Source organism: Falco punctatus, assembly GCF_963210335.1.
Source record: "Falco punctatus genome assembly, chromosome: 12".
Lineage (NCBI taxonomy): Eukaryota > Metazoa > Chordata > Aves > Falconiformes > Falconidae > Falco > Falco punctatus.
In genome coordinates this window covers 14343601-14357489 of record NC_137592.1, presented here as the reverse complement: position 1 = coordinate 14357489, position 13889 = coordinate 14343601, and the positions used below count along the sequence as shown (strand labels likewise).

Below are 13889 nucleotides of genomic sequence, written 5' to 3'. Positions count from 1 at the left end.
TGTGTTATGCACCAAGCAGATTTTCCTTCGTGTTTTTTCCCTATGGAAAGTTCAGAGTGCAGTCCAGTCAAAGCTACAGGGACAGGTTTAGAGTGTGGTTTTTCAGAGAAGCGTCCAAATTGTGAAGGAAGAAAGAGTGAGCGGTTATTTCACCAAATTTCAAACATCCCTTTGCTTAGAAAAGAGTAAAAGAGAAAGCAGGCTGCTCTTTTCTCTCTTTGGCATTGTTTATGAGGAATGTTCCTTTTTTCAGAGCTGTGGCCAGGAGATTGGTATCATCTGTCAGAGCAAATCCTGCGAAGAGCTTTAATGTTTACCAGATTGCAACTGCAATCTGTCTTGAGCACTCTCTTGGAGTCAAAGTGTTTTAAATGCCTCCCCTCTTTAAAATCAGGGTCAAAGCTTCACCCCATGGCTTGGTGAGGACAGGACTAATCCATAAGAGTGTTTGTCAGTCACCTTAGGGACTGAAATACAGGGTCTCAGGGCTGCCTTTCCGTTTCTGGGGAAGTGCTGTATCCAGCTCTGCTCTTCATTACATCGATGTAGTCTTGCTGCCTTTCCAGGACCTTGAGGGTACAGCACAAAGCAGTATTGGGCTGGTAATCTGGTGAGGACTCCTGGGGGGAGCCAGCTGCCCACAGATTTTGTCCTCAACCTTCACAGAAAGTTTCTTCTCAGTCCTTGGTTGTGCTGGATCCACTGGCCAGGCTGGTCCCAGTCTGGATTCTGGACGTTGCTCACTTCAGCCCCCCAGCAGAAAGTGCTGCAGCTGCTTTTAATTCTTTTTGAAGCCCCTGTCTCCCAGCAGAAATGCTGGGGCCAGCCTGCTCCCAATGGGTGCTCATTAGCAGCCTGGAGATCAAGCCCTGACCATGCCACGGTCCCACTAAACACTGAAGAGTGGCTTCTCTTCTGCTTGCAGTCCCGGAAAGCAGTGCCCCCTCTGTGCCAGCAGACACCAACCCTGTTGTAGCAGCAGGGAAGAAAACTGGGGGAACCCTCCGGTCCTGGTGCAAACACAGCTCTCTTGACGTTGTGCGTCTGCTGCCAGCAGGAGCAATCTTCTTTGCCCAAGATCACTAGATGGCAGAGTACAGTTGTGTTTAAGACTGCAAGGGCAGGAGGCTGCAAAGGGTGGGAAGACCCTGGATGATCCCACCAAAGGGCTGGGCAGTGTCTTGTTGGTGCAGGTGTTGCCCTAAGCACCAGCGGGTGCTGCCTTAAAGGAGCTGTCTGTGGTGGCAGGTTGCCCCATGTTCTGGCCTGTCCAGTGGAGAGCAAGCCCACATGCTCACGTGGGTGCTGCTGATGGGGAGGGGCAGGAGGGCAGCCTGGGGCATTTTGAAGCTTCTCTTTGGCAGCCTGGGCCAGCAGGACCGCTTTGTGACTCAGGGACTGAAAACAGCCATTCCTGGTGGAGCAGCTCTCCATGCAGCAGCCGAGGCTGTCCAGTGTGTAGCACTCTCATGAAAAGCAATGAGCCACCTCCAACATTTGGTTCCCACATAAAAACCCAGTGGGATTTCCCCAGATCACAGAATCAGAGCAGGAGGGCAAGCAGCGGTGGCTCCATGTTTCCCCACTGAGCTAAGCTTGAGCTCGCTAAGGTGGCTGCCTCCACTGAGAAGCTCTGAGGAGATAGCTTTAATTAAAAAAAATAATCTTCAAATGCAATTTACAGCTTTTCCCCATGGAGAAAATTGCCTCTCGCCAGGTGAGCAGCTGCCAGTTGAGCACCAAGAGTGCTGTCGTCCCTTCGCACTGTGTGGGGCAGGGTGTGATGAGATTCCCCAGCCCACAGGAGACCTGCAAATTGAAAATGTGGCCTCCCTGTTGCATAGGGAGGTCACTGCAGGGGGAGATTAGGCTGGAGCCATCCTAAATTTGCTCGTAAAGCAGCTGTGGTCTGTAATGTGTTACAATTACTGTAGCACACTCCCCTTTGCTGGAGTTCAATTGAGCTAACATTGGTTGGACCAGCTTGTTACAGCCTCTGTAGGTCTAAACTTTGATATAAATGGAAACCAAGTACAGGGACCTTGCAGTTATGGAAGTGTCAATCGCTACTGTCAGGAGGAAGGGTTGAAAAAGAAGCTTTCAGGAAATTATTGTGGCCATATTTACCTCAGTTGAACTGTTAACACTGAAGCCTAATACAAATAAAATGTTAGTATTACATAGGTTTTAGCACAAATATCCCCTTCCTGGGTTCTTGGTGGAGTTGGGGATGTGAACAACAAATCTCTTCCCACCAGCACGTCTGCACCCTTTAACTATTGTCACTGAGTTTCTTTTGAGCAATGTTTATCAGCAAAATTCTGTTCGTCAGCTGGTAGCTGGGTATTTCTTGAGTGTTACTATGCTTCCAGCTCTAGCCCCAGCGTGGCAGCAGTTCTGCTGGGTGAGCTCTTCCCACCCTGGCAGGAATGCCAGAAGTGATCTTTGCTGGGACCCATCTCTCACTCAAGTGAGCCAGAGATAACCAGTGCACTGTGAATCTCAAATGTAAAGTAAGCAGAGACTTACTGGCTGGCTCCTTGCTGTGGTTTATGAGCAAACAGGGATCCTGGACGTCTGATAAGGCTGGAGATGCAATCTGCAGGCACTAATCCTGTAAGTCTTGGTTTTGGTCTGACCTGGATAAGGGGGCTGGATACCTTGGTAGATATGACTTTTATTTCTTGGCCAAAAGGCTGCAGTTCCACTTGAGAAATTCACTGACCAGAAATAGAGAAATGGATCAAAGAGGCTTTTGCCTTTGGTGTTCCTCATTGTTAGCCCTGCTGCTGGGCAGCAATTTGCAACCAGAGGCTGAGAGCTAGGGGAAAGTTCCCAGCACAGCTGACACTTGCCATCAGTATTGAGATACATTGTTGGAGAAGCTGTGACCTACCTGTAGGATAACTTACATGGGCAGTATGTTCCTATAGGGGTTGCAGTGTGTCAAGTGGAAACCTTCGGAGTTCAGGGCTGTTGGTGTGACTCAAACACAAGCATCTCAAGAACATTCCTTGTTCGCTGGAAAGTTGGTGTAAAACGATTTACTTCTTGTCTCCTTTTTAGTGCCACCAACCATCAGTGTCCCTAAGGGTCAGTCTACCATCACCGTCCGGGAGGGCTCCAGGGCTGAGCTGCAGTGCGAGGTTCGAGGGAAGCCCAAGCCACCTATCATCTGGTCCCGGGTAGATAAAGAAACTCCCATGCCTTCAGGGACAATGACGATGGAGACGTATGATGGGAAGCTGCGCCTGGAGAGTGTGAGCCGAGAAATGAGTGGGACCTATAAGTGTCAGACAGCCAGGTACAATGGCTTTAACATCAGACCTCGGGAAGCCCTGGTGCAGCTCAACGTGCAGTGTGAGTATAACTGTGCAGTACTGGACTGCCTGTCTGAATGCCTGTGTACTGAAAAGCTTGTGGGCTAAGCAGGGTTGACACACTCAGTGCTGCTTTCAGGCAGAGTTGACCTTTCTTACTGGGTTGAGCAGACACATCTCTTTTGAGGGACCTTTGAACAGTTTATATTTAATTGGTCTGGCTACACAAGGCTAAAGGCTGGATAACGCATGGCCAGCACGTTGCGAGTGGAAGGGAGAGGTGTTGTGTGTGTTTGTGTACGACACTTTGCGTTTCCCTGTCAGTGGGTGAGTGCAGAGCAGCAGCTGTACCAGGTGTGTGTTTGTGTGCATTATACATACATTTCAGGGTATGTTAGTAAGTTTGTAAAGTCAAGCACTCAAAGGTGGTAAATGAATGTTGATTAGATCATTTCCACCCCACAATCCTTTCTTCAATTTAGTTGCCCCAACTGTCATTTCTGGATGTGCCTGAATCGTTTTTGCCTGAAAAGCAGTGCTAGGCAGACCCTAACAGCGACTGCATACTCCCAAATAGTTTCCATGCAACAAAGCTGTAACAGAAAGCTAATTCTTAGCATGTGCTGTATGGACTGACTTCAGCGATGGGTGGTGCTCCCAGCCCTGCTTGAAGGGTGCCATCTCTGCACAAAGGTGAACGTAGAGGGAGGGGTGCTGCTGATGTCCACGTCGGGTGACTGTTTCCATCCTTTCCCTGCAGTGGTTTTTCCCTTCAGAGAAGTGAGTGCCTGCTCAGCCCCTGTGCTGTTGAGGGGTGTTTTGACATGTGGGGTCTGTGCTCTCACCTTGAAGACTTTGAGTCAGACAGGGGGAAGGCAGCTGGGTAAAACACCTTGGTCTGGAAGGAGCTGTGACTGCAGGAGTAACCCTCCCTGCAGACCTCATCCCATTGGGTTAGTGTGATTGCTGAGCTCTTGCGGAGTCCTCTGAGCAGCGTGGATCTGGCAGGTGTGGGATGGGTAGGGAGCAGGTTAATTTGCACCTGGGCGCATTGGGCTGTGACTGACAAGCCTCCACATACAGCGCAGCAGTGCTTGTTAGACATGCTGCCCCATTCCTCCCGAGCTTGCTCCCCAGGGAAGAAAAGTGAGACCAGAGCAAATAACCCGGCTGAAGCCAACCAGAACACTGCTCACAGATGTGAGTGCTGGGAGCACAGCAGTAACAGAGACATGCAAAGTGCTGCAGGCACTTTATATATTCAAAGATGCCCTTTTAAAGTCATCTCTGTCCATTCAGGAGCATGGTGGGAATTAAATTACAGGATGGGAACAGGGAAATGTGTGCAGGTTTCCATGCAGGTAAGTCTGTGTGGAGAAGCTTCCCTTGAGCAGGTGTTGTGGTTTAACCCCAGCTGGCAGCTCAGCCCTACGCAGCTACGCGCTCACTGCCCCCCCGGTGGGATGGGGGAGAGAAATGGAAGAATAAAAGTGAGAAAACTCGTGGGTTGAGATAAAGACAGTTTAGTAAGTAAAGCAAAAGCCACACACGCAGGCAAAGCAAACCGAGGAATTCATTCACCAGTTCCCGTCGCAGGCAGGTGTTCGGCCATCCCCAGGAAAGCCGGGCTCCATCACCCGTAATGGTTACTTGGGAAGATAAATGCCATAACTCCAAACATCCCCCCTTCCTTCTTCTTCCCCCAGCTTTACATGCTGAGCATGATGCCACATGGTATGTAGTGTCCCTCTGGCCAGTTGGGGTCAGCTGTCCTGCCTGCGTCCCGCCCAGCTTCTTGTGCACTCCCAGCCTGCTCGCTGGTGGAGCAGTGTGAGGAGCGGAACAGCCCCTGACGCTGTGTAAGCCCTGATCAGCAGTAGCGAACACACCTCTGTATTATCAACACTGTTTTCAGCACAAATACAAAACATAGCCCATGCTAGCTACTATGAAGAAAATTAACTCTATCCCAGCCAGAATCAGGACAGCGAGGTGGAAAGGTGTGTCTTGGTTCCAGCTGTTTTGGAAGGCAGGCTGGGTCAGGCGTATGGGACATGGCAGGACATGGCAGGGACAGTGACTCTTGATCACCCCAAGAACGGATGGGAGATGCAGCAAAATGTCAGTCTGGAGCAAAGAGCCATCAGACCTGCTGGCGTCCCCAGTGTTGTGACGGTGTTTGAAAGCTGTGTGGTCCTCGCTGACCCTCATCGCCCCTGCAGAGGGAGCAGCAGTGCCGAGGCAGGGATGGATGCAGGCTTACTGGGTGGTCTGGAGGGGAATCACAGCCCTGAACCTTGGGCTGGAGAGGGAGGACATGACTCCCCACACAAGACAGGTGGTGGGTACAAGCCAGAGTCTGTTCTGGGGTAGAGCCTTTCATGTGACCACCAAGAAGGCAAAGATGTGATGAACATCTGTGTAAAGAGCAACTCAACATACTCTTCCTATAGTTCTTCCCAAGGCCAAACAATGTTTTAGCATGATCTTGCCCAAGTAATGGTGGCATTGTCCATGTGGCAGCCCACCCAAATGACCCTCTTCCCTTTTCCATCAGTTCTGTGTACCCGTAGCTGGAGCTGGGTGTGTACTGGGTATTTGTACACCTGAGCTGTCTCCTGCCTGGGAACTATGGAGGGACCTTGCAGTGGCACTGCCTGTTCTGTGTGTGAGCAAGCAGCTTTGGCCTCAGGGCTGACAATTTACTCCTTCCATCAGCATGAAAAACAAACTACGAACCAAGAAAGTAGGGCAAGAATTGCCCTTGTGCCCTTTATAGGCTCCCCCCTTTCCCCCACACAAAAAAACCCCCGTCAAACAACACAGTCTCTGTTTATCCCTCTCCGCCTTGTTCATGCAGCTGGAAGGAGGTGGGTGCTGCAGCAAGGGCCACTGTGGTTAATTGAAACGCTGCTCTCCAGTGTGGGTAGCTCATTAGTCTGGTGGCTTGCTCTGGAATTCTCATCTTGTTGGAAACAGGGATCGTGTGGCTCCTGCAGCCTCTGTGATGAGCACTTCCCCCGCCTCCCCCAGCCCACGCATCCCACCGGAGAGCTGCTTACGTGGGGTGTGCATGTGTGTGTGTGTGTGTGTGTGTGCGCGCGCACACAAAGGCATGCCTGGTCATGTGTCGGGTGCGAGCTCCTTTTGAACTGGCTCACTCAAGGGAAGAGCAAATTCTGGGTGATAATGTGGTTGTTTCTCTGATTTGCTCCAAAGCTAAAGTTGCAAAATCAATACAGCAGATCTGATTAGATGTCAGAACCTGTTTCTGTGTTTCTCTTTTCTTTTTCTCCCCTCACCCTCATGCATGTAGTGCTCTACTGTAACAAAGTAGCCCAGAAATAGCTTTGCCAACAGCACTGCAACAGTGGAAAAAGAGTAAGAAGACAAAATAAACAAGTCAGCTGTCAAAAAAAAAAAAAAAAAAAAAAAGTGGTCGTCTTACGATTTTTTTTGTATTTTGCAAGCAGAGAAAGTTGCTCTCCTTTTATCTTATGAACTGTAATTGTCTATCATCAGCTCTCTTGACAGGCTGGATGGTCTGTTCCCTGGACTTCTTGGTCTGAACTGTAGAGCTTTGGAAGATTAATAAGTTCATGAAAGTGCTTGCAGCCTTATAGCTTTGTGGTTGGGATGAAGAAATGTTGCACGCTGGCTAGAGCAAGAGATTGAGCTTGTCAGAACTCCTGGGAATCTGGCTGCCACTTGGAGTGGCAGTGTCTTGTCATCTTTTCCCGTATCTTCAAAACAGGAATAAAACTGACCCATCTCTTCAAGGATTTGTGGGGCATAATAAACATAGCACTTTGAAATCTTGAAAAAAAAACAGCAGTGGAAGGGCAGAGTGCTGTTGTTAATAATATCAGTGCTATTGCTGATGCTGTTGTCAAGGCTTTTTTCAGAACCAGATATTCGCTCAAGAAAATCTTAGCAGAAAAATGAATCCTCTGCAGAGGTGGGTTTAAAATCAGGACTGGATTTCCCTGAGTAGATGAGAAAGCGTAAGGCTGTAAGACACACTCGGCTTGAAAATGTGCAGCACTCTTGAGTTTTGGAACACAAAGTGTCATTTGAGGCAATATGTATGAAAGGAGGAAAGAAAGTGTGTATGTGTGGATCACTAAAAAAGATCCTACCCAGATACAAATTTAGCAAATACATAACAACAAATTGCAAAAAAAATATATTAGCCATGTATCCTAAAAGCCTGGTCAAAATATTATTTCCATGAATTACAAAGATTGGTAGTGACTCTAAACTCTAGCTGTTGCTAGAACTGGCCTTTGAGATTACTGTCTTATCAGGGTGAGTATTACATTTGCTCCGTTATAGCCTCCTATAACAGTGTGGTGTGTAAATTAAAATCCCAGTACATTATCCTGCTCGACTGATACCATGTCAGCTCTGATGTTCTGTCAGTCCTGAATGGCATGTCATAAACTACTGCACAGCTCAGCCAAATTCCAGCTCAGCCCTGTGCTGATCCCTGATAAACTTACTCCAGTATTTTCCCACAGACAGGGATATCCTCCCTCACAGCACTCACTACTTGCTGTTTCAGGCCCTTGCTCAATCACCTGAATGGGTTCTTCCTCTGGATAGCCACCAAGGCCTGGTAGGAGAGCACCCCTCTCTTTTGTTGAGAGATGTTTGTTAGTTCTCCCAATTCTGATGATTGGATAAGCAGACATTTGCTGGTGCCGTTTTTGTCTTTGGCAGAAGTTTTGGTCTCTGTAAGTGCCCAGAGAAAGAAGGGAAGAAGGAAGAGGAGGTATTTACGTAGAGTTGACCTTGTTTTGGGTAGTCAAGCCTGAAAGATGATCCCGTTTCTCATCTTTGGTTCACACAGCAGGTGAGATCTTGGCAGGAAAAAAAAGTAGAAAAGGAATCAACCTGATTATCTGCTTTCCCGGAGTAACACGGCCTGTGAATTTGGCCCCTTCTGGATCCAGAATAATAGTCCACGATCATCTGAGATTTATCTCCAAAGGATTACATTTATTGCCCTTAGGAAGAGTTTTGCCACATTAAGCAGCAGGTGAATTATTGTGCTTTATCTTCAAAACATAGTGAATATTATGTGTAATCAGGAAAGTAGACTGATGTTCTCTTTGGAGGGGCGGTTTTCATGGTTAACGGGACTTCAGGAACCATTGCATCGTCGTAGACATAGGCATTGCCATAGGGTTGGTGACCAGCAAGTCTGACTCTGCCCTAACCTGGAAGGCAGCCAGAACGTGTCCTGCTGGGGCATCTGTTGCCCTTGTCACTTAACTAATGTTCAGGTGGGCACAGATATGTTTTCCTATTCAAGCTCACACACTGGCAAATGTTATTCCTGGTCACACACTGTTGACTCATTCCTCTTTAAAATCCTGCTGAACCTATTGGCAATGCTGTACATCAGGCGGGCAATAGTCAGCATCAATTTCCCCTGTTATCTGTGTAGCAAACAGAAGAGCAGGGAGGAGAGGAGTGGGTGATACTGTAAATAAGTAAGAAGCATTGCTGGATCCACGCAACTGGAAATGGAAATGCATTAAACTGTTTCAATCAACTGTTGAAGCCATAGCTCAATGTCAGTGCTTTTTGCTGGTGCCCTGCCCGCTCTGAAACATAAGCTTGGATATTAACTGCTCCGTTAAAAACGCTCTTGAGACATGCTCTTGGCACGGCGATGTTTCTGCAGCGTGGCTAGGACTGGTCTTTTGTCTCCTGAGTGCTCCCTGCAGTTCCCCCTGCCTAAGTGAAGGGAGTCCAAGAGAAATGAGACTGTACGTGGCCAGAGCTGACCCATGTCTGTGACTGAGCTGGCTTGTCGGTCTTGCTGCTTGGCCATGTGAGTTGGAGTATGGAGCCATCTGCTAAGAATTTTAGGCTTGGCTGGTTTTATTTCTGAGTGTGTTTATTAATAGTGACTGTTTTACATTTTTTTAATTATTTTAATCAGTGAAGTCCATCCTGACACCCTCCTCCAAGCTGATGAGTGCAGTTCAGGAGCTAACATGGGGGCAGAAAGTGATTTTTCTACGCTTGCAGTGGCTGAGGCTTTCCTGCCCTTCCATTCATGCTTCAGTATTGCTGTTCTACACGGCACAGGTCTTGCTCCCAAGACAAAGAAACCTTGGGCTCTCCTACTAACCGGAGTTCTGGGATGTTCTGGTTCATTTTAGACTATCAGAGGCACAAGAATGAACTGATGTTCTGGGGGAGGTGTGTCTGTATTCAAAGCCATGGGAAAACTGTGCCTTCTGCAAGTTCAGTGTTTGCAAACCTGAAGACCTTCATTAGTGAAAAGAAGAAAATCCTTTGCAGTCCTGGGCATGACCTCGAACCACAAGTCTGAACAAAGCCTGACCTGGTTGTTAGGTTCCACTTTGATGGGAAATCCTCCCAGATTATCCCCCAATTTATTGTGCAGAGGTTTGTGTAACTAAGCTGAAAGTATACATGTTATTTCTCAGTTTCCATCGAGCCCTGCTGCACCCCGCGTTAAGAGCAGAGAGTTTTGTTCCTGATTGTCAGCGTACTTTCCACGTGCAGTATTGTGACTGGGATTAAGTTGCTTAGAGCTTGTGTTTGTGCACGTAGCCCTGTCCTCAGCGATGCGGCGTGAGGATTGCTCACTCCACTTCCCAGTGCCTGGGCTGCTAACAGCTAATTAGAGTTGTCAGTCTAAGGACAGGCTGAAGGAGGAATCTGTTTTACCTCTGTCATGGCTGTAAACCCAAATGGCCACGGTTCACAGCACAGTAACAACAGAGGCTTAGCAAGCCTCAGATTTGTTTTAACAATTACCATCTATTGGTCCTGGGGCCTGGCAGATGAGGGCTGTGACTGCACTTGCAGCAGTTTAAGACTGGGTCTTATGATGCGGTTGTACTACCAAATGTAGCTGAAAAGAGGATGGCTTCTGTTTGTCTGGGACTTGTTGGCCCTACCTCTCTGCAAGCCTTGTGGCACAGAGGGGCCAGCTGGTTGGCTAAGAATGCTTAGCTAAAACCTTCTTTGTGACCACCCTTATGTTTGTGGAGCAACCCCAGGACTCCCAGTGCTGATTTTTTTGTATTAGGTGTATGCAGCTTTGGAGGGAAAAGTCTTTTACATGGTAAAGCAGTTCCATGAATTTTGGCTGGCCTGAATTTCCCCCCTCAGTGTGTAGCAGTTAGGTCTGCAGGACCCTGGTCTCTTCTCTGCTTGCTGCCTGGTGGGGAAGGTTCCCATGCGCTGCCACTCACTGGGTCTCCCTTGTGCCCCAAGATCTTTTCTGATTTACCTCTTTGATTGAAATTGGTCTGGCAGAGCGTGTCTGCAGGCTGCAGTGGCCAGGAGATACAGGAGACTGGAGACATAAAGCAAAAGGCCCAGCTGGCAGGGAGAGTTCACCAGAGCAGTGGAGGCTGGGGAGCAGATTTTGCAAAGCTGGCACGTTCTATCTGTGGCACCATACGTCAGGTGCAAAGTACCAGCAGGGCTCCTCACTGACCCTGGCTAAATGACCGTGAAAGAAGAGAGGATGATACCCAGATACGTGCATCAGGAATGTGGGAGCCCTCCCTAAAGAGGACACCTGCATCTGCTGCCTGAGATTGCAGCCTGTGCCTGCTCTACCGTTCAGCCTTTGTGCAGCTCATTGCTCATCTTTAAACACCTCTGTGGCGGTAATGATAGGCTGAGTAAAAGCTTGCGTGAGAGCTCCTTGCCTGGAGAGATGAATTTGTTTGCTTAGAAAAGAACTGGTCTAAATCAGCTAATCCATTTCTCAGATATTGTTAGGAGACAGAAATACACTTTCCATAAGCTGCCATTATCCTGTTTTTTGGCCAGACTCTCCAGGAAGAGCAACTTAATTTTATCAAGAGAGAGAGATACATCCAAGCTCTACGGTTTTGTCAGGAAAGGAGAGAAAAGAGCTGTATAGACATGGTGGATGGCAGACAATCTTGGTCATCCCTCTGTGGACAATTGCTCACCTACTGTGGCCCTTTCACGGCTGAACACCACTTCTCATACTGTTCGCATTCAGACACTCCTTTTAATGTTTTCCTGCCGCGGCAGCTATTTTCCCTGTGGACATAGCCAGGCGTCAGTGCTGGCTCCGGACTTATTTAACTTATTTGTCAATAACCTGGATGGAGGAACAGAGGGTGCCCCCAGCAAGTTTGCAGATGATACCAAACTGGGAGGAGCGGCTGGTACGCCAGGAGGCTGTGCTACCATTCAGCAAGAGCTGGGCAGGGTGGAGAGCAGGGCAAAGAGGAACCTGATGAAGTTCAACAAAGGCAAGTGCAGGGTCCTGCACCTGGAGAGGAATCACCCCAGGCACCAGCACAGGCTGGGGCTGACCTGCTGGAAGGCAGCTCTGCGGAGAAGGACCTGGGAGCTCTGGTGGGCAGCAAGTTGCCCGTGGGCCAGCAGTGTGCCTGTGGCCAAGAAGGCCAATGGGACCCTGGGGTGCATTCGGAGGAGCGTGGCCAGCAGGTCGAGGGAGGTGATCCTCCCCCTCTGCGCTGCTCCAGTGAGGCTGCATCTGGAGTGCTGTGTCCAGTACGTCCAGTACTGGGCTCCCCAGTTCAAGAGGGACAGGGAAATACTGGGGAGGGTCCACCAGAGAGCTATGAAGATGATGAGGGGACTGGAGCATCTCGCTGATGAGGGAAGGCTGGGAGAGCTGGGCCTGTTTAGCATGCAGAAGAGAAGGCTGAGAGGGGATCTTATCAATGTCTACGAATATCTCAAGGGCAGGTGTCCAGAGGATGGGGCCAGGCTCTTCTCAGTGGTGCCCAGTGACAGGACAAGGGGCGACAGGCGCAAACTGCAACACAAGATGTTCCTACTGAATATGAGGAAGAATTTCTCTACCTGGAGGGTGACAGAGCACGTGAAGAGGCTGCCGGAGAGGTTGTGGAGTCTCCTTCTCTGGAGATGTTCAAAACCTGCCTGGATGCAATTCTCTGCAACCTAACGTAGGTGAACCTGCTTTAGCAGGGGCGTTGGACTAGATCTCCAGAGCTCCCTTCCAACCCAACTAAATCTCCAGAAGTCCCTTCCAACAATCAGTTCTGTGATGACAGCTTGTTGGGATAAAAAACAACTCCAGAGTCCTCTCGCTTTGTGCCGGGCATCCCGCAAAGCTGTGCATATTTGTGTCTTGCCTGAGCGTGTCCTTGTCTTTAAGGCACAGGAGCATACTGCTGCTGAAGTACTGTCAGGCACTTTCCCAGTACTTCTCATCTTGCCATTCTGAAGAAACTGCTTTGGTTTTGTGTCCTGTTGTTGTTTGGGTTTAGGCTGTAGTAAACCACCTTGTATCAAAGATCTCCGAACGGCGATACAGCCGGTGATACCTAGGCTGCACTGAGGCAGCCTGGCTGGAGGGAGACCTTGTCCTGGCTCCGCTTCTGTTTGCGTGGGGCTGTAACACGGGTTCCTCTCTAACACAGGGAGTACTTCTGCTGCGCGCTACCTCCAGTCAGCAGGTCAGAGATGGCGAGCTTGGCATGGCAGCTGTTGCCAAGCTTTCTCTCCTGGTCTCTGCAGCACCAGTATGTGTCCAGGGAATGTGGAAACTGGGCCAAGGTAGAGAAAGGGCCATGGATCCTGGAGTGTGGTGGGATATTCTCTGCCAGAGGTGATGGATGGGACTGGGATCTGAGTTTATCGGGAATACATTAGGGAGAGGAGAAGAGGGTATCTGCTTGTGTGGGTATGGTGTACTGGCTATATTTCAAGAGAGAAGCTAGTGAAGAACTCTAGGGATGGGAGAGCTAAGAGGATGGGAAGGTTTGCGTATTTGTTCTAGCAAAAGAGAGAGCTGCAGCTGACACCTCAGCAAAGTAGATCTGGGAAGGCATGTACTATATGTGGTAACACTGGCATCAGGAGACATGGGGCAAGGAAGGTAGGTGGAGGGAGTTAGAAAACTGCTGTCAGTTCTCGTATTTTAAGGCTGATGTCACAGGACAGGAAAGGAGGGAGTGCCCTGTCCCTATCAAATTCTGCCTCTCAGTGACCAGGACCTGAGCACGTTGAGTTCCCAGCTCTGACATGGCACAGACCAGAGCTCACTAGGGGAACCAGGAAGACACCAAGCAGGCAAAAAAGCAATTCATTTTCTCATGACAACTCTCAGGCTCTGCACAAGAGCCTGAGGCACAGAGAAGTGAAAACAGCTGTCCACACCTGCAGGGGAGCATAGCACATCAGACCTGACACAGGACCTGTGCCAGGGGAGCAGAGACTCTTTTCTCCATCCTCCTTCCCAGAGAGATCTTTGTGGTGCCGTGGCATTGTACCTGTGCCTTTGCTTTTCTCCCGTGATTTTTGGGCCATAAACCATGTCAAGGAGCACCTATGAGGAGTGCAGGAGCAGGTTCCCATGCTGTTCCTCACCACTCCCTGCACCCTGGCGCTAGGTCAGAGCTTCTCTACATCCCAGCAGGTCTTCCTGCTGCCAGTTATTGCCTGGGAAACTGTACTGGGAGGCTGAGGGCTCGGTTTGTAGGAAGGGCATAGGGGCCTTTTGGAGCATTCTGTGGAGAAATGACTGTTCAGTTTCTAGTTTTC

The 13889-nt window shown here is 49.3% G+C and overlaps 1 protein-coding gene across 9 annotated transcripts in view; it reads left to right on the top strand.

Annotated features, from left to right (window-relative positions):
• MDGA1 (MAM domain containing glycosylphosphatidylinositol anchor 1) overlaps positions 1–13889 on the top strand; it is a 204968-nt gene that overhangs the window by 64953 nt on the left and 126126 nt on the right. For all 9 annotated transcript variants that reach the window (XR_013931335.1, XR_013931336.1, XR_013931337.1 and 6 more), the window contains exon 8: positions 3067–3360. Coding sequence is in view for 2 of the 9 variants with exons in the window: in XM_080407880.1 (XP_080264006.1) it covers positions 3067–3360 (294 nt within the window). In the remaining 7 variants the exon portion in view is untranslated. The remainder of the gene's footprint in view (positions 1–3066; positions 3361–13889) is intronic.